Raw genomic sequence first — 25,302 nt, 5'->3', positions numbered from 1 at the left:
CCAAAATTATGATTAGAATTTTGAATATTTCATTTAGTTTATACCTAAATATCAAAAATAATCAAAATATCTAAAATATTTTGTCACATAAGTCAAAATTTATTTAAATTTAATTATATTTTTTCGGGTACCCGGTAGTTCGAGTACTAATCGGGTTCTAAATTTTGTAACCCAAACCGACCCGAACCCGATAGTACCCAAACCGAACCGAACCCATATATCTAAAAATATCCAATGGGTTCTATTTTTCTAAACCCGTTTACCTAAACCCGAATGGGTAATACCCGAACCCGAACGAGTTACCCGAATTACCTTAAATAATCGAATGGTTAGTAAAAATCTATATCCAAACTAACCGAAACCGAACCGACAATTAAATGGTTAACCGAAATATCCAAAAATCTAGAAGATACCAAATATTATATACTTAATATTATGCAAAACTATAAAATAAATTTAAAATATTAATTAATTCTAGATTCAAAACAATTTAATATTTTAAATAATCAATATATTTAAATGTTATTATTTTGAATTTACAAAGTTAAATACTATTTTTTAAAATTGAATCAATATTTTTCCTTTTTTTTTTTGTATTTTTGTTATTGTATATTTGATTAATTTTGGTTATATTCAGTTAGTTTTGGTTATATTAAGTTTATTTGGTTAATTTCGATATTACTAGATCCAAATTAACCGAAACTGAATACAACCGAACCGAAACCGAATGGTCATTGACACCAATGTTTTAGAAACTAACCTCAGCGATAACCGAGTGATCACAAAATCATGAACTATTTTCAGTTTATATATTTTTTTAAAAAACAGACTAATTGTTTTTCTCTACAATTTGTAGTTTTCAAATTTGTAGCCAGCATAATCCAACTAGTTGTATGTGAAACAAGAAGTGGGTAGGTTTACAATAAACTTCTCTTTCTTTCTTATTCAATAGAATACGATTACAACCCTATATATTTTAAAGAGAATTTAACTTGTGCATTAAGTAAACCTTGGGGATTAAGTTATTCAACTTCCTATTATTGTTCTATTTATCTAGAATAGGAAAATATATAATATAACCTATGATATAGCCTAATACTTCCCCTCAAGTTGGAGCATGCAGGTCACAAATGCCCAATTTGGACAGTAATCGTGTGAACGGAACACCTCCTAACGCCTTTGTAAGTATATCAACAAGCTGCTCGTCCGTACGAACAAGAACCGTTGTCAGAACTCCATCTTGAACAGCATCAAACTACATGACAATCCCTTTCAATATGTTTAAGCCATAACACTTCATTTAAAGCAGTGCACATCACATGATATTCAGCTTCAGCGGAAGATCGTGAGACAATTTTCCAAAAATAGGCGAACCACCTAAAAACATAACATACCCACTTAGTTAACCATAGGTAAGAGGAGAAGTAGAGAAATCTGCATCACAATAGACTGTAAGAGTGAGATCAGAGTTGTGACACCCCGCTTTCAGAGATTTGCGGAGAGGTTTAAAAGAATTGATTTGGTCACCTATATCACCAAAGTGTACCTTGAGCTGGAGTAGTTTCAGGATGGGTGACCTTCCCGGAAGTGAATGCGAATTACTAACTTACTAAACAGTGGCACTCCAGCCACCCTGGACGAAGTATCATTTCCGCAAATAAGCAAATCATCAACATAGACGAGTACACAAAGCTCAACATCACCACGCGAATAAGTAAACAACGAATAATCAGCATAGGAATGAACAAAACCAAACTTGGTTAAGGCAGAGGTAACCTTAGCGAACCAACATCGCAAAGCTTGTTTGAGCCCATATAACGATTTCTTGAGGCGACAGACTTTATTAGTATCATAATGGCGAAAACCAACTGGCAACTTCATATAGACTTCCTGTTCTAAATCACCATGGAACAAAGCATTATGCACGTCCATTTCGTGAGCTACCCAATTATTTGCAGCAACAATACACAAAAGACCACGTACCATGGACATTTTCACAACGGGTGGAAAAGTTTTATTATAATCCTTGCCCTCAATTTGGCGATTACCACAAGTTACCAAGCGCGCTTTGTACCATTCCAACGAGCCATCAGCATGAAACTTAAGCTTATAAACCCACTAGTTGTCGATAACAATTTTTCTAGGTGGAAGATCAACAACATCCCAAGAATTAAGTCGTTCATGGGTGTCGACCTCTGTTCTCATAACATTGTCCACTATGGATCTTTAATAGCTTGTTTATATGAAGTTGCTTCAATAACAGCAACCATAACAACTAAAGATACTTGATGAGAAGGTGAGAAAAGATCATCGAAAATATAATTAGTGAGAGGATAAGGTGTCTTACCTTGAACCGGTGTCAAGGAAGCTGAACTGGAGTCGGATGAGGCGTTATGTAACCCTTCAAGAAAATGAGCATTATATGTGACATATCCTTGTAACCTGACGGAAGGGAATTCCACTCGTTTCCCAACTCTGAATTCTTGTACCTCACTCAAAGGACTAGTCTCATCAACAGACGGAGAAGACGGTGTGTCATCATCGGAAGAAAAGACTTCCGTGATTAATGGCAATGAAGAAGACTCCTCCACAACCAATAGTGTGGAGGTCTTCGTCACACTACTTTCTTCCACAACTTCAGCAACAACATGAGAAGCGCCACCATCAGTCTCATTCCCCCTTACGATAGATATGGTTTCGGGGATAACAATCCAATCATCATCAACATGATTTTGAAGACGAGACTGAGCGTTCTCATTATCCTATTCAACATACGGAAAAATGTTTTCTTGAAAAAACACATCTCTTGAGACCAAAAACTTTCTCAAGATCATAAACCTTCCAGCCCTTCTTTCCAAACAAATAACCAACAAAAATATAAGAACGACTCCTATGCCCAAATTTCTCTTTATCACGAGACCTTCGATGTACGTAGCATGAACAACCAAAATCCTTCAAATTGTCATAACAGGGTTTCTTGTCAAAAAGCAACTCATATGGTGTTTTACCTTGGTAAAATCTTGTTGGAGTGCGATTCATAAGATATGCAGCGGTTAGGATCACTTCTCTCCAAAACTTGGTTGGTAGGAGAACTTGAAATAGTAGAGATCTAACGACATTCAAAAGTCACACAAAAACAACCATCAGTTCGCTTAGATCAGCCATGATCCCGCACTCACTTTTGAGAATAACGAAAACTGGATATAAACTCTCTAAAAAGGCTCCTAGCAAGCTCCTACTACGATCCCAACCACAGATCTCCACACCACAGGCAAGATCTCTCAAGAACAGGCACCAAAATCTCCAAAAACTCTTAAGAACGGCTTCTCTCTTTTACCAGTAAAAATGACCAAACTCCACACGTCCATTTTGTTGTGGCGTGTCTACACACGAAGTTTGATGTATAACTCCATTCTCGAAAATTCGAAGACAAACACATAAACTCGGTGTCGTTGTCACTCTGCACCATACGAACATACTTCCCAAACTGTTTTTTTTTGCATATATGCAAAAATTCTTCTGCAAAAGATAGACCCATACCGCTCTAGAATAATCATCCACAATAGTAAAAAAATAAACGACTCCACATGATGCGGAAACTCGATAAGGACCCCATACGTCAACATGTATTAGTAAAAAACATTCCATTGCTTTCTTAGAAATATCATAAAATATCTCTCTTGTTTGCTTTGCCGTAAAACACACACAAGGGGTGTAGCTAGCGGAGTTTTTAAAACCAGAAATATAGGTAAACTAGAAATAACTATAGAAGAAGGGTGTCCAAATCTTTGATGCCACAAATTCGAGTCACACTACAACGCAACCTTGTTAACCCGTACTACATCCACATATTGAAGATAATAGACCCCATCACGCTCTTCACCTCTTCCAATCAGCATCCTCGAAAAACGGTCCTATAAGACACAAAAATCATCAATAAACATTGCCACACATTTTATTTGTTTGAGGAGCTTAGAGACTGAAAGGAGTGTGCAATTAAGAGCTGGAATGTATAACCTATTATCGAGTACTATGTCATCAAAAACACGAAACACAAGTATATTTATTGACATTGTTTTACTTCCATCCGCAAACATAACTGAACATGGCGGTGTAGAGACAACGTCTTTTAGTAAAGAGGAATTTCCCGTCATGTGATGGGATGCTTATGTATCAAGAATCATAGCCTTATTAATCTTACCATAAAGTTTATCCAAAGTGGTAGGCTTCTTCTCTTTTGCCAATTGTTCCAAAATTTTCAATTGTTTCGTTGAAAAATATGGATATGCGGAAGCATGAGGACTCGTAATATGAGCAATTGTGGCATAACCACGACCACACCCAACGGCTCCATAGTTGGAAGTACGTCCTCCTCCACTTCTGGAGCCAGGACCTCCTCCTCTACTCGAGCGTTCTGTCCACCATTCCGGGTAGCCGTTTAACTCCCAACAATAATATTTTTCATGCCCAGTCCGACCACAATGTGAGTATAAACTTCTTTCTTTAGTCTTCTTGAAACCTTGTAGAGGCTTTTGAGGAGCAGATCGTGTTACATAACCAAAAGCTTTTGTGGACTCAAGACTGTTGTTCTGAATATATTCAGGTTGTTGAATAGACGTGTTGTGAATCCTACGACATCATGTTGTTGTTCTCTCTTCTTTGCAGCCACAAGTCGCTGTTCTTCTCTAATCACCTGAGCATAAGCTTGTGCCAAATCTGGCATCGGATCAGCATCAATGATTTGGCAAATCACATTACCAAACCGGGACTCATCAAGCCCCACAACTAATTGATGAAATTTCTCATCTTCTCTTTCTTTTGCAATATGTCCATCGGCTCCACACGTACATACCAGGAGTGAACTATAACCATGCAACTCATCCCACAACACCACAAAATGACCGTGATAATCAATCACGGTTTGTCCATCTTGACGACACGAAGCCAACTGACACACAATCTAATGGATTCGTACTTTGTTCCCAACAGAGAAACGTTATCTCAAACTTTTCCATAGCTCTTCATCATTAGAGACATAGGACACCTTAGATCGTACACGAGGTACAATAGACGTTCTCAACCATCCAACCACCATCAAATTCACACTTGCCCACGACTCCATCTCTGTCCCTGCAACTTCCCACTTCTTAATCAAACTATCGACGAAACCGGTCTTCTTTTTAGCTTTGAGAGCGTTCATCATCTCTATTGCCCACTCTGCATAATTCTCTCTTGTCAACTGAACGGAGGAGATCATCAAACCAGAGTTATCACAGGAAAACAAGGTGTATGGTGTTACATCCGACGAGTCAGAAGACTTAGCAACAATCGATTTATCTTGACGTGACATCGCAATTCTCCTTAGATCTTAATCAAAGAACGAAGAAAGAAAGAAAAACTTTGAACAAAGAATTAACATAGTAGAAAGAAGAAAGAAGCAAAGAAAAAACAAACGAAAAATTCAAGCTTTTAGCTCTGATACCATGTGAATAAGAACCGGCTAGGTTTATAATAAACTTCTCTTTTTTTTATTGAATAGAATACGATTACAACCCTATATTTATACAATAGAATCTAACTTGTGCATCAAGTAAACCTTGGGCCCAATATTATATAGAAATGAATATTTTTATATCTTGCAGTAATCTGATGATTCAAGTACAAGTGCTACATGACTACATCCTTCATATAACCAAAGACCGGGTGGAAGGTTTATGTGCATTGCGATCACAAGACATGTTGACTAGCAGCTAAGGATCATCGTCACTACAAGTACTACAAGTTCTGGTAACGTGTGGGTTTTGGTTCTAATTCTACTTGTTATAGTATATATATATATATATATACGTACATGTTTGAAGTTGTATACATTATCACCTTACAGTATATATATGCGTACATGTTTGTTTGAAGTTGTATACATTATCACCTTTTTACACTCCTCCAACTAACAAATATTTACATAATTTTTTTTTTCTTGAAAACAAAATCCATATGACTTCTCTATTCTAAAGAACTCGAAACTTACATAACACCCCCTTCTCTGTATTTACCACCACATTTATGATTAGCCGATTTTAAATCTTATATGAAAAGACCAATGTTTTATCCTTTTTGGTTAAATAAATCTCTTTAAATATTGTATTGCAAAAATGTCAAATAAACCCTTTGTACATAATTATTTACATTTCATAAATCCAAGGAGTAAGAATCAATTTTTTTTTTCTTTTGTGATAAAAGACTAAAAGAATCAAAATTTGTAAAAGTCGAATGGCCCCAGACGGATAAACATGAGTTAAACTAAAACATCAATTGCCGACAGACAATGACACTGACATTACAAGTTTCAGAAATCAGAACTATCCGATTACTCTCTCACTCATTATTAGTAATTTAGTATTAACCTTTCTTATAGCAAGTAAATATTAAAAACTACCGTTCAGCCTACCAAGTAACCCACCACATTCGTACGGTACTCGAAGCAGTTCAGTTCCATCACCAGCTTTACAGCTATATAGATACGCTTAAAAGCTCCTTTATTTTTAGTACTAGTATTTTTTTTTTCTCGGAACTATATAAAGATGCTAATTTAACTAATTCTTATGTTATCCTAATTAATCTGAAGCTTTGTTTTCCCAAATCATGGTTTAATTTCATAAAAATTGGTATATGTGATGTAAAATTAGATAACAAAATTTAGCTAAAAATACTAATAATTTTGCAAAGTATTACATAAATATTACATAACTATTAACTTTCAAATTTTGACAATTTAAATCATGAACTTTGTTATAGACCATTTAAAACATCAACTTTTGTTGATTAGTTTTTTAAAACATGAAGTTTAGTTGACCAAGCCAAAAAAGACATGACGTTAAATCCAATAATTGACCTACTAACAGACGTTACTATGTCGTTAATCACTATGTTACTGACAAAACGACGTCGTTTTAATGGAAGTTTTAATTCAAAAAATGTCATTTAAACCATGAACTTTTAAATATAGGCCATTTAAACTATGAACTTGTAAATGTATGTCATTCAAACCATGAACTTTCAAATTTTTGTCATATAAACCATGAACTTGTCCTGAGCGTTCGGTGAAAACTAAACAACCTGAAAATTTTGGTTATCGAAGAAAACCGAAAAAAGAAAACCTAACCGTTTGGCGCAATTGATTTAGATAATCAGATTTCGGTTCGATTCGGAACGACTGGTTTATTAGAAACTGCAGAAGTATATAAGCTTAACCAGCTAAACCGTTTAACCCTAGTTTAGTTTCTCTCTTCTTTCTTTGACTCTTTCTTATGATGCGATTCTGAAAAAGAGAAAGAAGAACATCAATTAATCTTTCTTTTTCGATTTTGCCAAGTATTTTGTGTCTTTTTGTATTTGTCTTGAGTCTTTTTCATTTATTAGGACATTACAATAGAGTTTGAAGGATTGATCATCTTGTTTTAGGACACTACACTAGAGTTTAAAGGATTGATCACCTTTTTCATGTATTATGGTTTAAATGACATAAATTTGAAAGTTCATGGTTTGAATGACATACATTTACAAGTTCAAGGTTTAAATAGCCTATATTTAAAAGTTTATGGTTTAAATGACATTTTTTCGAATTAAAACTTCTACTAAAACAACGTAGTTTTGTCAGTAATGAGTGATTAACGACATAGTAATGTCTGTTAGTAGGTCAATTATTGGATTTAACGTCATGTCTTTTTTAGCTTAGTCAACAAAACTTCATGTTTAAAAAAGCTAATCAACTTTAAGTTGATGTTTTAAATGACCTACAACAAAGTTCATGATTTAAATGACCAAAATTTGAAAGTTCATGGTTTAAATGACATTTTTCCCATTTAAGAATCTTTGGAAAAAGCCGAAAATGCTTTTCTGGATATTTAATAAATTACTTAATAAATGAGATATTTTAAAAATTTACGGGAAATAAAAAAAATATATAAATAAAGGTATTTTATACTGAAAAATACCTTCATTTACATAAATTTGTTTTAATTATTGGTGGATTCAACCTTTGGACTTCACAGTTGTTAACATATGATACACTATTTCTTCTAATGTCTATCTTTTAATCCCGGCCCATAATAAAGCCCATTACCGATCGATGAACGCGATAGTGGAAAACAGTTCATCATCATCTCTCTTTATCTTGCGTTGAATCTTCGTCTTCCTCGTTCAGAAATCGGAGCGAGAAGAACCATAGATTTACCTCTCAAGTTAGGTTTTTCTTCTACTGGGAATCTCCAAGCTCTTTCACGTAAATTCTAGAAATCGTCGTTGACAATAGACGAATTGTTTTTTTTTTTTTTTTTTTTTCCCTATAAAGCTTCGAAATTTAGGGATTTTTTTATTTATTTTTTATTTTTATTTTTTATTATTTTACCTGGGGATATTTGATATGAAGCCACACGAGGATTGGGTATCTGAATCATGGACTGTGGATTGTGTTTGTGGTGTGAATTTTGATGATGGTAAAGAGATGGTTGATTGTGATGAATGTGGTGTTTGGGTTCATACATGGTGTTCTCGTTATGTTAAAGGAGACGATTTGTTTGTTTGTCACAAGTGCAAGATCAAAAACAACAATGACATGGAATTGTCCAAGTTACCACCACCGGTTACTAAATCAATTAGAATGGGGAATAATGTATCTACTACTTAGACTCATCAGAGTGAGACTGTTCCAATATTGATGAAGCCTTGTTCAGAGATACCAATTGAAGAAAGGGTTCATGTACAAGGAGTCCCTGGTGGTGATTTGGCTCTGTTTGAATGTGTTTCGTCTGTTTTTAGTCGTCAACTTTGGAGTTGTTCTGGTTATGTGCCTAAGAAGTTTAGTTATCAATATAGAGAGTTTCCTTGTTGGGATGAGAAGGAGGATGATGGTAAGGGAAAGGATGCTAGGAATTGGGGTTCTAGTAGAGACATTGAGATTAAACATTCTCATCAGAGTGATGTTGACAAAGAGAAGAACTTGCTTCTTCGTTTGAGTACAAATAAGCGGAGAAAAGATTTGCCGGGAGCCTTTGAAGACCGGGCAAATAAGAAGGTTAAAGAGGAAGATGGTGATAAGAAAACAGTTTTGTGAGCAGAACTTATCACTGTTCTTCCCTTACAAAAGCTATCCGAAGGCTTTTTTGATTTGGATGTACTTGCTATGAAGATTGGTTGGTGGTGATAGCTTTTGTAATGTTGCTGTTGAATGCTTCAGGGAACAAAAAATTATGAGGTTCATACACGTAATGTGGGATAAGGAGCAGATATAAGCAACTAGTGATCCCACTGCTTTAATTTTGGATAATTATCATCTTGTCAATGTTTAGGTTTCTAACTTTTTTCACTGGTATTCTTTAACCGTACTAACAGTTGTAGGATACTCAACATCCAAATATATGCAAAGTAATTTTCACAAAACACACCAATTTTTGTTTTTCTTTCATGACTTGACAAAGTCAATTACACCTTTGAGAGAATAGCCACAATGTTATTTTTAGACAACAATGCTCTCTAACCAAACTATTTTGGTTTGGTTTTCTCCCATCAAATGTAACAGCTCTTTAATTAAATTAATTAATTTCAATAATATATAAATAAGTAAAGATAAAGAAAATGAAGAGAGAAGAAACGAAGAAGTGAAGATGTTTTATGGTGAAAAAGTCATTGTTCTTCTTCATTGTGGGGAAAAATAACTACAAAATAAACTTAAGTTTTTTGAATTTAAAATATAATTATATATGCTAGATTTATGTGTAAAAAAAATTAAAAACGTACAAACACAAAAGATTATGAAAAAACTGTGAATGGTGGCTGAAAAAATTTTAGGGTTGCAAAAGAGGATAGTGAGGTTGCAGATGATTGCAAAATTACAAAAATATCCTTCATTAATTTTTTTTATGTGTACGTGTACGCATTTTATGGTGTACGTAATATTGATTATATGTACGTCTATTAGATTATGTAATATTATGGAGTATATATCCAAATATACATGTTCACACCCAACACAAAACTTATATTGTAGTAAATATGTACACAATACATATGTTTTAGTTTTACAAGGGTTGTATACGATAACACGAGAATAAAGTACATAAAGTATAAAATAAAGGATAACTTAATTAATTTTCTAGTTCGTTTATAAAAAAAAATATTAAAATAAAATAGTTACTATTTGTAACTTTGAAATGAGAGAGAACGTGATGTTGAGTCCCTCACGTAAATAATCACTCGTGTATGTATCCTAATTTCTCATTGTTTCACTTACTGTATATGTATATATGGCAATACTATTATGGTATACATATAATAATAGTAATTGGTTGGTCATTTGTAATATATTTTTTTTGTTTTGTTTTTAAATTCCCAACTTCTTTAGCTCTGTTTTTAAACTCATTCTAAACTCTAAAACTCCACGCAAAGCACCTAAAACGACAAGTGAAATGCAAATATGATTAGACATGCTTATTAAATAACAAATGAAGAGAAAAAAGCTTTAAACCTCACAAAAGTACATGATATCGTATACAAGTTTGACAAATGCTGGAAATTAATCCCTAAATTGTATACGTACACAATCATATTGATTTCAATGTACAAAATCCCTAAAACTTAAACCATAAATCATTTACGTACAAGATATTGGCTTAAATATACACAACCCCTAAACGTAACCTAAAAAGTACCTTAATCCATGTACGTACATAGTCATATTGACTTAAACTTACATACTCTCTAAACAACCCGTATATGTAAAAGATCATCTTAACTTAAACGTACACAGTCCCTACACAACCCCTAACAATTAAACCCTAGAAAACCATATAGGTACATATTAAATTAAGCATATATAACCCCTTCAAACATACAAATTCTTTCATGTCATACTAATTTTACTTCCGTCTCATGTACAAGATCTCAATATACATTGAACCTGTGTACGTACACAATCTCAATATACATTAAACTCGTGTACGTACACAATCTCAATATACATTAAACTCATGTACGTACACATTATATAAGCTATGATCCAGCCACTCTCCTCTTAGGAAAATCTTACAAATATCATACAACTTATATGGTAGAAACAAATAATAAGAAATCACGAGAAGGTACTCGTAGAGCAACCTTTGCACCCCGGACTAAAATACAGCTAACATAATGGCTAAAACAATGCCAAGGATAAGGGATTGCAACAATCCAAAGGATAGGGAATGATATCTCGAAAGAAGACCATTCAATCTTAAAGATGCTATGGCCAAACAAAGCCAAAATCTTTTTGATGTAGCATTTCCAGCGCCTGAAGAAGGAGCTAGAGTGTCTACTACTCCCTACTTGTCCCGGAGGTATTAAACCATCCAAAACCCTTTGTGGGCAAAGACATGTAGGACGGGCGCATAATCCCGTGAAAGCGAAGCCAAAAGCTTCATCCACAAGATTTTGGCTTTGTTTGGCGGCTTAGAACCAAAGATGCCAACAAGAGAGGGGGGTTGATCAGCCAAATCTTCGAAACTAGAACCACAAAAAGCTAGAGAAAATAATTGCACACACCTCTCCAACTTCAATAACTTCCGACTATAACTTAGCAACATATCTACTAGCTTCAAAGTACCTCGGCTCAAAATAACCGGAACGTCAGAGAAAAAGACAATAAGGTCTCGATTCACATATCTATTCCACTTTAGGAGACTAACAAGAATAAGATATGCTGGAATCGGACTCGGTCTAGGGAGAAAAAGCGGAAGAGTTCCACAAAGAGACTGCAAATCGAGAGAGAAGAGGGGACCTGGAGATAAAAGAGCTTCCAGTCGACGGTGGTTGCATAGATTGACCGTCCCTTGACTCCTCCGGCACAGTTTGATCATGGTGTTGTATCGGGTGGATCAACATCCTCTTCCCCAACGTTATTATTTTCTTTTTGATCTATCATCACCGTCTCCGATTCATCGCCAGGGGAGGTGGATCCAGAACGTGGTTTCCTCGGTTTCATAGAAGCCGGAGTTATGCTTTGACACTTAGGCGAGAAGCGTAAGTTTAGTAATTTTCTTGAGGCTGCCCCTTAACTTTACAAAAGCCCATTTGACCCTTGTTCGGCCTATCGCAGCAGAAGGGAGAGGTGGTCGACCGAGATTCTCCTCATCCACCATGGTAGACTCCGGCGCCGGCACTGATATCAAGTTTTTGCCTCTCCTCCCCTAGCAGATCATCCGCATCCAGATCAATGCCTGTGGGATCCCAACCAGATGCCACCGCCTCTCTATAGGCCTTTGCATCCTCCTCTGTCCATTCAAGATCCACTTTATCTAGATCATCATAGTTCTCATCCCATTCCAACGCGTCCCGGTCCACATCCTGAAGATACTCATCGGTGTCCACAGCTTTTGTTTCAGCTAGGTCTAACGAGGGTACATAATTTTTAGTCTGAGGCTCTCGCATGATCCTCGGGGAAACAATGATAGGTCTCGGATCAGCGATCCGGATCGAATTGTTAAACCTATCCTCAAGAGGGGTTTCTTGGAGTGCAGCCTCTTCCTCCTCCACTGTCTGATCATACCAATTCTTATTAATTTTAACAACCAAATTTGGAGGTATGGCCACCAAGGTATCCTTCCCAAAAGATGGAGTTTGAGGCTGAGATGAGCCCCTGAATCAAAGGGTAAGCTTGATTCCTTATAGGGAGAGGCTATAGTGCTTTGAGTAGGGAGACCTTTTTCAGAAGCTTTAACCCCTGCTTTCTTCTGCAGATTGAGACGAAAAGGTCTCTCCCGAACATGGTCTGGTGACAAGATGATCTCCTTTGCTCGGAATGTCGCGACCTGCAGGTCGGAGATAGTTGCCTGTGAGTCCAATGGGCATGGAGTAGGCTTAGAGGATATGATTGCTTTCCGTGAGTTGGAATAGTCAAGGCGAGAATCTAAAGCTTGATCCTTTCTCTCCTCCTCGACTCTACGAGGCTCTAACCCAAAGGTATCCTCGTATCTCTGCTTACGGCGACCTCTCTCACTCAGAAGAGCGCAATCCCTTACCTCTGTCCTTTGTTTAGAAGAGCGGGACCGAGGCATATTTTTTCCCCTGCGTGAGTGAACGGGCGTAGCCTCGTGGTTCAGCTGGCGTCCCCTCTGCTTCGTAGACATGTCGCGGGCAGGATGTAGTGGGGGATCCTTTTGCGGAGAGGGAGAGCGATAAGGAGTTGCTCTCCCCTGTTCCAACCTGTTCCACACCTCCCTCCGTCCTTGAAGGGAGGTTTTTTTCCCTTCCATCTTCTCTCGACGGTATGCCTCATATGATATGTCCAGATATGTCCAGGGAATCATTGTTAACTAAGTCTGGTCTCCACCAGGCCAGGTGAGATGTACTACCTCCAGCATTAGAGTGGGAAGATTCTCCACGGATTTTGATATCAACATTCGTAGAGTGAAGGCTCTCTTCGTCTCTTTCCAGAAGAATAGCCCCATTAGCATTCAGAGGGCAGGAGTTCTCCTCATGGCATATATGATGGCAGAGTTTACACTATCAGTGCAGCTTCTCATAGACCATGGAAAACCAGACAACATCCCCAGAAGGTAGTTTCATTTTTTTTCGGAATCCTAGAGGTTGGTCAACTCTAACAATGACCTGAATTGTAATAGATCTTATGCTCAAACCTTAAAAAATTCAAATTTCAAATCCTAGACAGAAACTTATATATATGCACCATTATCTATAGAATTTTAAAAATTTACGGTATAAAACTTATAAATAAATAATAATAATAATAAAACTAGTATTTTGGCACTCTCACCAATACATTATGTATTATAAAAATGCCCCAAGACGTGCATTATAAGACGTACACTATCACTATATGATATATCGATGATGTAATTAAGTTTTATTGAACAGAAGAAAAGAAGTAACCACCGTCTAGTGGCATCCATAAATCCACAAAAATGAAAGAACAGGCACTATATCATTTGGCAGTAGAGTTTTCTCTCTTTAAAGAGAGTGAATTAGGCTAATGCATCAATCTGTTGTGGCCAATAGATGATAGAAGAAGAAGAAAAAAAAAACATACACACCATACAAATCTGACCTTCAGCATGATTAGGCTTGGGCATTCGGTTAATCATTCGGTTTCGGTTCGGTTGTATTCGGTTTCGGTTATTTTGGATATAGTAATATAGTAACCATTTGGATATTTTTGAAATTTCGGTTCGGTACGGTTCGGTTTCTTTCGGTTCGGTTTCGGTTCGGTTATTTAAATAAATAACTATAACTAACATAAATTATATTAACATTAACCAAATAAACCAAATATAACCAAAACTAACCGAATATAACCAAAATTAACCAAATATACAATAACAAAAATACAAAAAAGGGAAAAATATTGATTCAATTTTACAAAATAGTATTTAACTTTGTAAATTCAAAATAATAACATTTACATATATTGATTATTTAAAATATTTAATTGTTTTGAATCTAGAAATAATTTATATTTTAAGTTTATTTTATAGTTTGCATAATATTAAGTATATAATATTTGATATTTTCTAGGTTTTCGGATATTTCGGTTAACCATTTAATTGTCGGTTCGGTTCGGTTCGGTTTCGGTTAGTTTGGATATAGATTTTTACTAACCATTCGGGTATTTGAAGAATTTCGGTTCGGTTCGGTTTGGTTTTTTTTCGGTTTGGTTTCGGTCAGTTATTTGGTTATCGGTTATTTTGCCCAGCTCTAAGCATGATATAAGCACGAAACAAATCGTACAAGGCCTTTAATTTTGGAGGGCCAAGGAAATAAAATTAAGGATATATAGAAGATTTGTAGACCTATATTTATATTAAATTAAAAACAAAATTAGGATAAGGTAAAATAAAGCATAAAATATTGAGGGTCGATAATTACACAATAGAAAAGTTAGGTCAAAACTTAAATTCTTAATCAACATTTGCAGTCAGATCAATAATTTAGCACTCATATTTGTCAGGCCTGGCCCTGAAGCCATGGGCAACGAAAATGGCAGTTGCATTGGGGACGACATGAAGCCTCTGTACCATTCCCTTTCCACTTCTCCCTACATTTAGACTCACATTCTTTGATGACACATTCCCCAGGTTTTTGATCAGGTAAAGGTCTAGAGCAAAATATTTTTTTCTTTTGTACATTTTGTTTTGCATCTCCAACCACTCCTGTTACTGTTATATTATAAAACATAAATCTTAGTTTCTGCAATTAGAAATGGGGGAATAGTAAAAATAGTAAAAAAATATATAGCTTGACATAATTATCAAATCCATTGATTATCTTTTGAATAATACATATGTATTAAAAAATTATAATGAGGTACTTTTAATAGGACCACATATATTTATAAATAAAGGAGTCAATTCAAACATATATTTGGGTTTCAGTTGTCTAGGTCTACCACAAAACATTTGTAGATGAATTTTCTATGTCTAGAATATTTTAGATGAATTTTCTATGTCTAGTATGACTTTTAAATAAAGAGCTAAACCAATACAATGTAATTAGATGATGCAATTAAATCCCGAAAAACGTTTTATATACCATAGTTGAATTATTATTTTTTAACATATTTTTGTTCTCATAAAAAGAATATATGTTACATTTAAAATGATTACAAACCTGTCACAAAAAGGAGGAAGAGAGCCAGAACGGTGAATGAGGATAAAAATTTTGTTTTCATTTTAGATTGATAACTTTTTTTTTTTCTTTTTGACAGATGGTTTAAATTTTTGAAAAAAAAAAAGAAAAGAAAAACTCTGAAAATTTATTGTTTTATAAATTAAAAAAGAAAGAAGAAAGTATAATATATAAGAAATTGAGTGTATCCCACATTACAAAAACTATATTAAGCTATTGATCTCCTTAAATTCCGATTTAGCTTTCCACTCATTTGATTTGTTAAAAGCCTTAGACTTGGTCGTCTTTTACAAAAACTTTTTTCAAATTAAGTAAAAATGATGAATTCCTAATATTCATATATAATTTATAGTGTATATACACTTAAAAATGAAAATATATCCAAAAATAGCAATTTGAATTTTATTAAATAAAAAAATAAAAATTCAAGGGAAATTGAGTTTTCAAGTTTTTTCAGTTTGAATTTTATTCAATTGAGTTTTCCAAAGCAAAGTTTGGTACAACAATTAAAATCACAATGAAAAGATAGATCAATCAACAGCATATCCACAAAATATTGGAGACTTGGGCAATAAAGCACCAAACCACAAGCAAACTCAAGGGAAGTTGATACCATATTCAAGCACAAAGCAGGAATATGGGAGATAGTCCTTATCAGCTGACAGTGGGACGTTGAGAGGGTTTCCAAAGCCGAGAGACGAGATGGGTTGGTCTGCTCATTATCAAGGAGGAGGGTGATTGGAGGTTGAAGGTCCGGTATAGTTTGTGTGAAGAGGTTCTGGTAACCACCACTCCATGGAGATGAGGTCATAATGCCGCTTATCTTCAGACTTTTGTAGGGGAGAACAAACTTCCTGGCTGTTTTGATGTGCGCTTCACAATGCTCGAGACACAGGAAAGATGTAGGGAGAAGGTTGGGAAGGCTTCGGTAACCTTCTCTCTTTGGAGAGGATGTTATAATGCCGAACTTCCTAAGTCTTCCGGTTTCAGGACAAAATATTAACGCTTGAGAGGGTTCAGGAAACATGGAAAACAAAGAGGATAGATCAAAGAGATTCCGGTGGCCTTCGCTCCATAGAGACGGGGCCATAATGCCGATCCTCTTTAACCTTTCGCAATCAAAGATAATGACCCTAGATAGTTCTAATGGCAGGCTTCGCAAGCTTACTTTGTAACCACAGAGCAACGATGATTGATTAGGTTCAAATTGCAGTCTTCGGACAATTGAGACCATAGATCGACACAAAGGTATACTAAGAGTAGATAAAGAAAGATTTGGAACAGACCTGGGATTTTGAGACACAAGATTTGGGTCACGGTTCATCGTCACAACTCCGGCGTCAAAACATGGCTCATGTCCAAACTCGGCCAAGTAAAACACTTGGTGAAGGGATCTAAATCCGAGGAGCAGAGAGGTGTTGGGTTGACTTTGAAGGGAGTCCGTGAGAGAGACGAGATACAAAACTAACAATGAGTTCTGGGATCTCATGCAGATCCAGTGTCGGATGGCTGGGAACTCGAGAGAAACAACTCACCGAGTAAGCCCACCGGATGAGACAAAGGGGGAAGGGGAGGATGAAGCTGACGCGTGGCCGGAGTAGCTGAAAGGAGCTTCGATAAACCTCTGGTGGATTCATCGTAGAAACAGGTCGAGAACAGTCTTAGATAGCAACAGAGAACACGAGAACGGAGAAGCAGTTTCCCAGCGACACCGATCAGACTCGACGCCGTCGGAAGGGGATTTCTCGGAGCTTGTGCCAGAGAGAAAACGAGCGCCTAGGGCGAACTTATTTTACCTAACCTTTCTGATGGCTGTAGAAGAAGGAAGTCATTGAAACAGATTTCTAAAGAACGAAATACTAGAGGATGATCCAAGCCATGCACAAGATTAATAAGGTTATTAACCAATATGATTCTTTTCAAATTCGTGTTTAGGAATATCATATAGTTCTATCCATTACATATGTTTTGGACTTCAAAAAATTGCAGTTAATGAAAATCAATTATATTCATTGTGATTTAATTTAATAGTAAAGTTGATCGTAATTGGAATGTTGATTTACATGGTTTGTGAATTGAGAGTATGAAAAAGAGAAAGGAAAATAAAAAGATGGAAATTGGAGCTTAAACATACTAAAATATTAATTAAAGAGAAACTCTAGAAACTAAAAGAATGAGACTTGATCACTTCTAAGTTTTAGTGATAAATGATATAAATGCTAAATTAGAAGTTTAAAGGATCATAAGGTTTTGAACAGAGAAAAGAAAAAGTTTTGAACAGAAACAAAAAGAAAAAAGAAGAGGAATCATTAAGATTAGAGTCCTAAGTTTGATGTAATGCATTAGGACTGGAGTACTATGAATCAAAATGGTTGATGGGACTAGAAAGATATGAAATAGGGCAAAATGGAAGTATTCGTCAAACAAACAACAAACGAGCATCCATCAGTTGGCCACAATATGCTAGATCATGATTTTTTTACCTAACCAACAAAGTCATCCGGCAAGCACTGCTGGCCTGCTGCGAACCAGTGGCCAACGAGTCACGCAAGATAACCAATTCTTTTTTTTTTTTTTTTTCCTCATCCATTTTTAGTGATGTCACAAATTCTAAAGTGAATGAATTATAATTATTAAAAAAAAATGTTCTAAACAATAACCCAACATAACTAAAAAATCACATATCACAAAATCAATTTTCAAATCCGAAAAAAAAAAAACACAATAATCAAACGGTTTTACTATTTGCAACTGAACTAAAAACCGAACCGGACAGAATTGAACCGAATCGGTTTATTGTTTCTTATTTTGCAATTACCTAAGAAAAAAAATTGCAAAACCGAACCGAATCAATCACGGTTTATTGTTACCATTTTCCAAGTTTACAAGAAAAGAAATTGCTACTTGTTTGGAAAATTTGGCAGTTGTTGTTAATTGGGAAAACAACCATAAAATCGTGAATCCAATAAGAAGACCTCTCGTCTCTCTCTCTCTCTCTCTCTCTCTTCTCTCTGACTCCTCCAATCTAGGGTTCCTTCAATTTCTTCTTCTTGTATTCTCCTCCGATTCTCTCTGGACTTGCCGTTGTTTGTTTCCTCTCTCACAGATCCCCGTTGAATCCTGCGATTTCGTTTGAAATTTTGGTGGATCTTGGCATTGATCGGTTCATTCATCTATTGAAAAAGATGACGATCCCTAATTCCGATTTCATGATTGAGAACGGCGTCTCTGATTTGCCGTTCACTCCCGAGGAAGAGAAACGTATCGTATCGGAGCTGACTACCGAATCGGAGAATCATTTGAAGGAAGGCAACTTATATTTCGTCATCTCTAAAAGGTTGTTATCGTCATCTCTAACTAGTATCGGATCACAGATTTGATTGTTGAAATGCTTCTCTGTTCAAATCTAATGTTTAGATTTAGGACATTCTTGTGAAATCTTGATCTATTGGTTTGATATTTTGATTGAAATCTATAGATTTCTAAGATTAGGTTAATGTGTTTGTGTTAGTGTAGGTGGAATACAAGCTGGCAGAAATATGTTGACCAATCGAGTGGAGAGTCCTTGGAAGCTTCGAGGCCTGGACCGATTGATAACAGTGATATTATCGAAAGTGAGGGCGACACTAATGATCCACAGCTTCGTAGATTGTTGGTTGAAGGAGAAGACTACGTTTTAGTTCCTCAAGAAGTTTGGAAGAGACTTGTTGATTGGTGAGCTTTTCCTTTTTTTTTTTTTTTTTTCCATCATTTGATTGAATTGTGTTTAAAGGGGAAGACTCTTTGTTCTGCTTGGAACACTATAACTGTTATAGATAAAATATGCTTTCAAGGGCATAACTTGGTCTTATATCTCTTTCAGGTATAGCGGAGGTCCTTCAATAGCAAGGAAGATGATCTGTCAAGGATTTCACACTAGGAGTTATAGTGTAGAGGTTTACCCGCTCTGCCTTATGTTGACAGACGGACGAGATGAAAGTAGAACAGCAATACGGTTGGGAAAACAGGTATTAGGTGCCCCATTTTACTCCTCTACTTTGGCTCTTAGTTTTGCTTATGCATAGCCAGAGAGTCTTTCTGTATTCACTACTAAGCCCCACTTTTTCACTTTCTTTCATGGGTTGTTGGTGTTTCCAGGCCTCTGTTAGGGAACTTTATGAGAAGGTTTGTGCTGTGACAGGTGTTGCGCAAGAAAAGGTGTGTGTGTCTGAAGTGTTCCATTTCTATGTCAATTTTATTTTTATACGCATTGTTCCATACGGAGATGTGTTCTTTAATTCACATTAATATGTATAAACAGGCACAAATCTGGGATTACTTCGATAAGAGGAAAAACGGGCTCTTGTATCCTTCATCTAACAGGAGCCTGGAAGAGTCAAGGCTTCAGATGGACCAAGATGTAAGTATCTAGAGAACTGTCTGTAATACTTATATTGACAAATGACCTTTATCAACTTGCACTACAATTTTTCTTAACTTGATTTTCGGTCATTGTCTTAAATCTTTGGTGAGAGGAACTTGTTTGATAATGCTATTTATCATGAAAAACCGAAGGCTATTTATCTCACTTATTTTCAATGTTCGTTTTTTGTTCGACAATGACTGGTGCATCCCATGCAGATTCTTCTTGAAGTTGATGGGTCGTCTTCATCTCAATCTGCTATGAGCTCGGCAGGAAATGAGTTAGCTCTGGTACCTCTGGAACCTTCAAGGTCGCGTGTTACAATTGCTGGGGGGCCTACCCTACCGAATGGTCATTCCACCACGTCCAAGTTAAGTCTCTTTCCGAGAATAACTTCAGATGACGATGGAGATTCGTTGAGCATTCTTGGAAAAGGAGAGAAGGGAGGATTAGCAGGATTGAGTAATTTGGGAAATACCTGCTTTATGAATAGCGCTCTTCAGTGTTTGGCTCACACACCTCCAATTGTTGAATACTTCTTGCAAGATTATAGTGACGACATAAATAGAGATAATCCGTTGGGAATGTGTGTAAGTTCTTGATACTTAAATGTCTTCTCGATTTCCTCATGTGAAGGTACTCACATGCTTTTTGAATATAGTTCTAACACTCAATTATCCAGGGTGAGCTTGCTATCGCATTTGGTGATTTGCTGAAGAAATTATGGTCATCAGGAAGGAACGCAGTTGCACCACGCACTTTTAAGACAAAATTGGCTAGATTTGCTCCACAGTTTAGTGGTTACAATCAGCATGATTCTCAAGTTAGTAATTTTTCTTTAATATATGGGATGGTGCATAATTAAGCAAACTATTTGTTCCTGGCATTGCTTCCCTCTTTGCCAGAATATTTCATTTTGCTTTGCTTCGTATATGATGTATTAAATTGCTGTTTCAGGAACTGCTTGCTTTCTTATTGGATGGGCTGCATGAAGATTTAAATAAAGTAAAACGAAAACCTTACGTCGAACTTAAAGATTCTGACAGTCGTCCGGATGATGAAGTTGCTGAAGAGCTTTGGAATTATCATAAGGCCAGAAATGATTCTGTAATAGTTAACGTTTGTCAAGTAAGTATCGTTTCCTACTCACTTCTCCCATTAAATGTTCTGTATTTTATTTTCCCGACCATTTCTTATGATGTATTTAATTTCTTTTAGGGCCAATACAAGTCAACTCTGGTTTGTCCAGTTTGCGGGAAAATCTCAATCACTTTTGATCCCTTCATGTACTTGTCTTTACCTTTGCCATCAACACTTACGCGAGTAATGACAGTCACGGTGTTTTATTGCGACGGAAGTTGTCTTCCGATGCCATACACTGTAACGGTGCCAAAACAAGGGTCTTGTAGAGATCTCGTTACTGCATTAGGTACTGCTTGCTGCTTAGCCGATGATGAGAGCCTTTTACTTGCAGAGGTATGATTTTGGGCGTGTTCCTTTCTTGTATTAATATTTTTCTTTCATCCTGTTTTGGGGATGAAATCCCTGACGATTGTGTGGAATTTTCCTCTCAGGTCTATGATCACAAGATCTTTAGATATTTTGAGAACCCCCTGGAGTCACTGAGTGTGATAAAAGATGATGAGCATATTGTGGCGTATCGGTTGAATCAAATGCCGAAAGGATCAGGAAAGGCAAAACTCGAAATTCTTCATGGAGGGCAGGACAGGTAAGCATACTTCGTTCGATTTGTTACTTTATCGGTTGAATCAAATGCCGAAAGGATCAACAAAGAACATTTCTTTTTCGTCTTGGATTAAGCTTTTTATGGATCATAATTATTGGGTTCCACAGGGCTGTTCTGGAGAGAGTTAAAGGCAGAGACGCAAAGCTTTTTGGAACTCCTTTTGTGACTTATGTCAACAAAGAACCACTAAGTGGAACTGACATTGATGCAGTTATCTCTGGATTTCTGTCACCTCTGCAAAAGGTCCAAGCCCCATCTAATATTCATAAAGGAAATGACAATGGTCACCTTGCTGATGCTACTGCTGATGAAACATCCGGAAGTTTATCATCCCCAGATAGTGAGATATCCCCAGATACCGAGATAGACGAAGCATCTGATCGAGAGTTATCCTTCAGGATATTCTTGACAGATGAACGTGGTTTGAACTTTAAACCACTTCAGTCTGAATCTTCTGTGAGCCCTGGTATCATTACAAGAGTTTTAGTCGAGTGGAATGAGGGTGAGCATGAAAAGTATGATTCCAACTACTTGAGTGACCTTCCGGAGGTTCATAAAACAAGTTTCTCGGCAAAGAAGACAAAGCAAGAAGCCATATCTCTGTTTTCGTGTTTGGAGGCCTTTTTAGCAGAAGAACCTTTGGGACCGGATGACATGTGGTATAGCTCCTAGCCTAAACTCTGAAGTCACATAAATTGATAGAATGATTTGAAGATTTAGCTTTGATCATTTATCTCACTATTCTGAACCAGGTTTTGTCCGAGCTGCAAAGAACACAGACAAGCGAACAAAAAGCTAGACCTGTGGAAATTGCCTGATATTCTTGTGTTCCATTTAAAACGATTCACGTATAGCAGATATCTCAAGAACAAGCTGGATACGCTTGTGAATTTCCCAATTCATGATCTAGATTTGAGAGAGTATGTGAAAAACAAGAATGGTGAGTCATATGTATACGAGTTGTATGCCGTTAGTAATCATTACGGTGGACTTGGTGGTGGTCACTACACAGCCTACGCTAAGGTTGGTTTCTTGATTGGTCTCGCTATCTATATCGTTTGTTTTTACTTGTGCATATGGAGTTATGCAGCATAATTTTGTTTTTAGCATATAATAGACTATAATTTATATCCACACGACAATTGGTCAACTGTGCTTGCTAGTAGTTCTTCTGATGAGTTCTTTATCTGATCATGTGTCATTGTTCCTGCAGTTGATCGACGACAACAAATGGTATCATTTCGACGACAGTCATGTTTCATCTGCAAATGAATCTGAAATAAAAACCTCAGCTGCATATGTTCTTTTCTACCGAAGAGTGAGAAGTGACACTGAGAAACAAACAGCTGGGATGTCAAGTGATATGGATTAGTCATGCGTATATTCTTATAATGGACAAAGCACGACGTTGGTACATTTTTTTTCAAAGTTGCATTGGACTCCCTCACTCAGGTGATGAAACCTCTATTCTTTCTTGATTTGAAGTTGGCGGTTCGGTTGGAGTGTTCTGCTTCAGGTTTTATGATGTCATTATGGCAGATCTCTGTGGAAAGGTGGGATTTAGGTTCTTCGGAAGATTGTTTGATTAGTGAGTTTTTTTTAGTTGAAGCGGTAATTTTTGGGTAGTAAAAGTAATGAACAGCTTTCGAAGTGTAGAGATTTATGAAGTACCCTTTGTTGTTATGTTCAACATGGAATATATTTTTTGTGAAATCTTGTGAGCTTATTCACTATCTGAAATATCAAACCTCTTGAGACTTAAAGGCTTCCAATTAAATAAGGGATCTCTCCATAGCAATTGCAATTTGCAACCGGTAAGGAATATAGGCTTTGAAGATTTTTGAGTTTGATTTTGAAATATAATAAGGACCAGTGAAATCACCTCGTTAGATACTTACATCTACTCGCGCACGTGACACCCTCACAAAAACAGCAATCAATACTCTTGTTCCATGAACTTAACGATGTACTATTAGCATTTGGGTTAACTGAACCTTAAATGCGGCATCCCCAGATAGTGAGATATCCCCAGATACCGAGATAGACGATGCAGCTGATCGAGAGTTATCCTTCAGGATGTTCTTGACAGATGAACGTGGTCTGAACTTTAAACCACTTCAGTCTGAATCTTCTGTGAGCCCTGTTATCATTACAAGAGTTTTAGTCGAGTGGAATGAGGGTGAACATGAAAAATATGATTCCAGATACTTGTGTGACCTTCCAGAGGTTCATAAAACCAGTTTCTCAGCAAAGAAGACAAGACAAGAAGCTATATCTCTGTTTTCGTGTTTGGAGGCCTTTTTAGCAGAAGAACCTCTCGGACCGGATGACATGTGGTATAGCTCGTATCTTGAACTTGTAATTGCATAAGCCGATCTATTCGTATGAAGACTTAGCTTTGACCATTTATCTCACCATTCTGTACCAGGTTTTGTCCAAGCTGCAAAGAACACAGACAAGCGAACAAAAAGCTAGACCTGTGGAAATTGCCAGATTTTCTTGTGTTCCATTTAAAACGGTTCACGTATAGTAGATATCTCAAGAACAAGATTGACACGTTTGTGAATTTTCCAATTCAGGATCTAGACTTGAGAAAGTACGTGAAAAACAATAATGGCCAGTCATATGTATATGAATTATATGCCGTTAGTAATCATTACGGTGGACTTGGTGGTGGTCACTACACAGCCTATGCTAAGGTTGGTGACTTGATTGGTCTCACTATCTATTTCGTTTGTTTTTTACTTGTGCATTTGTATAGATGCATCATAATCTGTATCATCATATCTGATCATATGTTTAACTGTTCCTGCAGTTGATCGATGACAACAAATGGTATCATTTCGATGACAGTCATGTGTCATCTGCAAATGAATCTGAATTACAAGACTCAGCTGCATATGTTCTTTTCTACCGAAGAGTAAGAAGTGAAACTGAGACACAAACAGCTGAGATGTCCAGTGATATGGATTAGTCATGCCTATATTCTCATAATGGAAAAATCATTTTTCTCCAAGATGCATTGGTCTCCCTCACTTTCATGTCAGGTGATGACACCTCTATTCTTTCTTTGATTTGAAGTTGGTGGTTCGGTTGAAAGGTTCTGTGTCAGGATTTATAATGTTATTATGGCAAATCTCTGTGGAAAGGTTGGATTTAGGTTCGGAAGATTGTTTGATTAGTGAGTTTTGTTAGGGGATGGGGTAAGTTTTCGGGTAGTAAATCAAGCGATAGACAGCTTTAGAAGTGTAGAGAATTGTGAAGTAGCCTGTGCAGTTGTGTTGTTCAACGCCAAATATAATTTTTGTTCTTGGGAAGTACGCATTGATGACATCAAAAAGAAGAGTTTTTCTATTCACTGTGCTCTTTTAGCTTTAAAAGTCTTATCTATTTGAGTGTTCTTGTCCGATACTATTATCTATAGTCTTATTGGAAACATATTAATCGAAAGTGTTAACAGTATATTACAGTAACAATAGTT

At 36.4% G+C, this 25,302-nt stretch overlaps 1 protein-coding gene, 1 long non-coding RNA gene and 1 pseudogene across 3 annotated transcripts; 2 read left to right on the top strand and 1 right to left on the bottom strand.

Annotated features, from left to right (window-relative positions):
• Positions 1-8,291: 8,291 nt before the first annotated feature.
• LOC104737058 (uncharacterized) lies at positions 8,292-9,262 on the top strand (annotated as a pseudogene).
• A 5,539-nt stretch (positions 9,263-14,801) lies between these two features.
• Positions 14,802-15,812, bottom strand: LOC147929813 (uncharacterized). Its single transcript, XR_015577785.1, has 2 exons — positions 15,655-15,812; positions 14,802-15,203 (listed from the first exon to the last, which is right to left on the bottom strand). It is a non-coding gene; the product is annotated as an uncharacterized LOC147929813 (long non-coding RNA).
• Positions 15,813-18,065: 2,253 nt separating this feature from the next.
• Positions 18,066-25,175, top strand: LOC104737057 (ubiquitin carboxyl-terminal hydrolase 10). Of its 2 annotated transcripts, none has more exons than XM_087480945.1 (13): positions 18,066-19,009; positions 19,189-19,386; positions 19,535-19,679; positions 19,810-19,869; positions 19,973-20,071; positions 20,293-20,664; positions 20,757-20,897; positions 21,032-21,202; positions 21,293-21,550; positions 21,649-21,803; positions 21,929-22,480; positions 22,574-22,844; positions 23,035-23,534. In XM_087480945.1, exons 1-13 carry the CDS (start codon positions 18,858-18,860, stop codon positions 23,191-23,193), a joined length of 2,733 nt encoding a protein of 910 aa, XP_087337071.1. In that variant the 5' UTR covers positions 18,066-18,857; the 3' UTR covers positions 23,194-23,534. The 2 variants fall into 2 exon arrangements, with proteins under 2 accessions (XP_087337071.1, XP_087337072.1); XM_087480946.1 differs by lacking the exons at positions 22,574-22,844; positions 23,035-23,534 and adding exons at positions 24,250-24,520; positions 24,637-25,175 and having other exon boundaries at positions 18,572-19,009.
• The last annotated feature ends 127 nt before the right edge of the window (positions 25,176-25,302 follow it).

Source organism: Camelina sativa, chromosome 13, assembly GCF_030686135.1.
Source record: "Camelina sativa cultivar CO46 ecotype springtype chromosome 13, ASM3068613v1".
NCBI lineage: Eukaryota > Viridiplantae > Streptophyta > Magnoliopsida > Brassicales > Brassicaceae > Camelina > Camelina sativa.
This window is presented reverse-complemented; position numbering and strand designations above follow the sequence as displayed.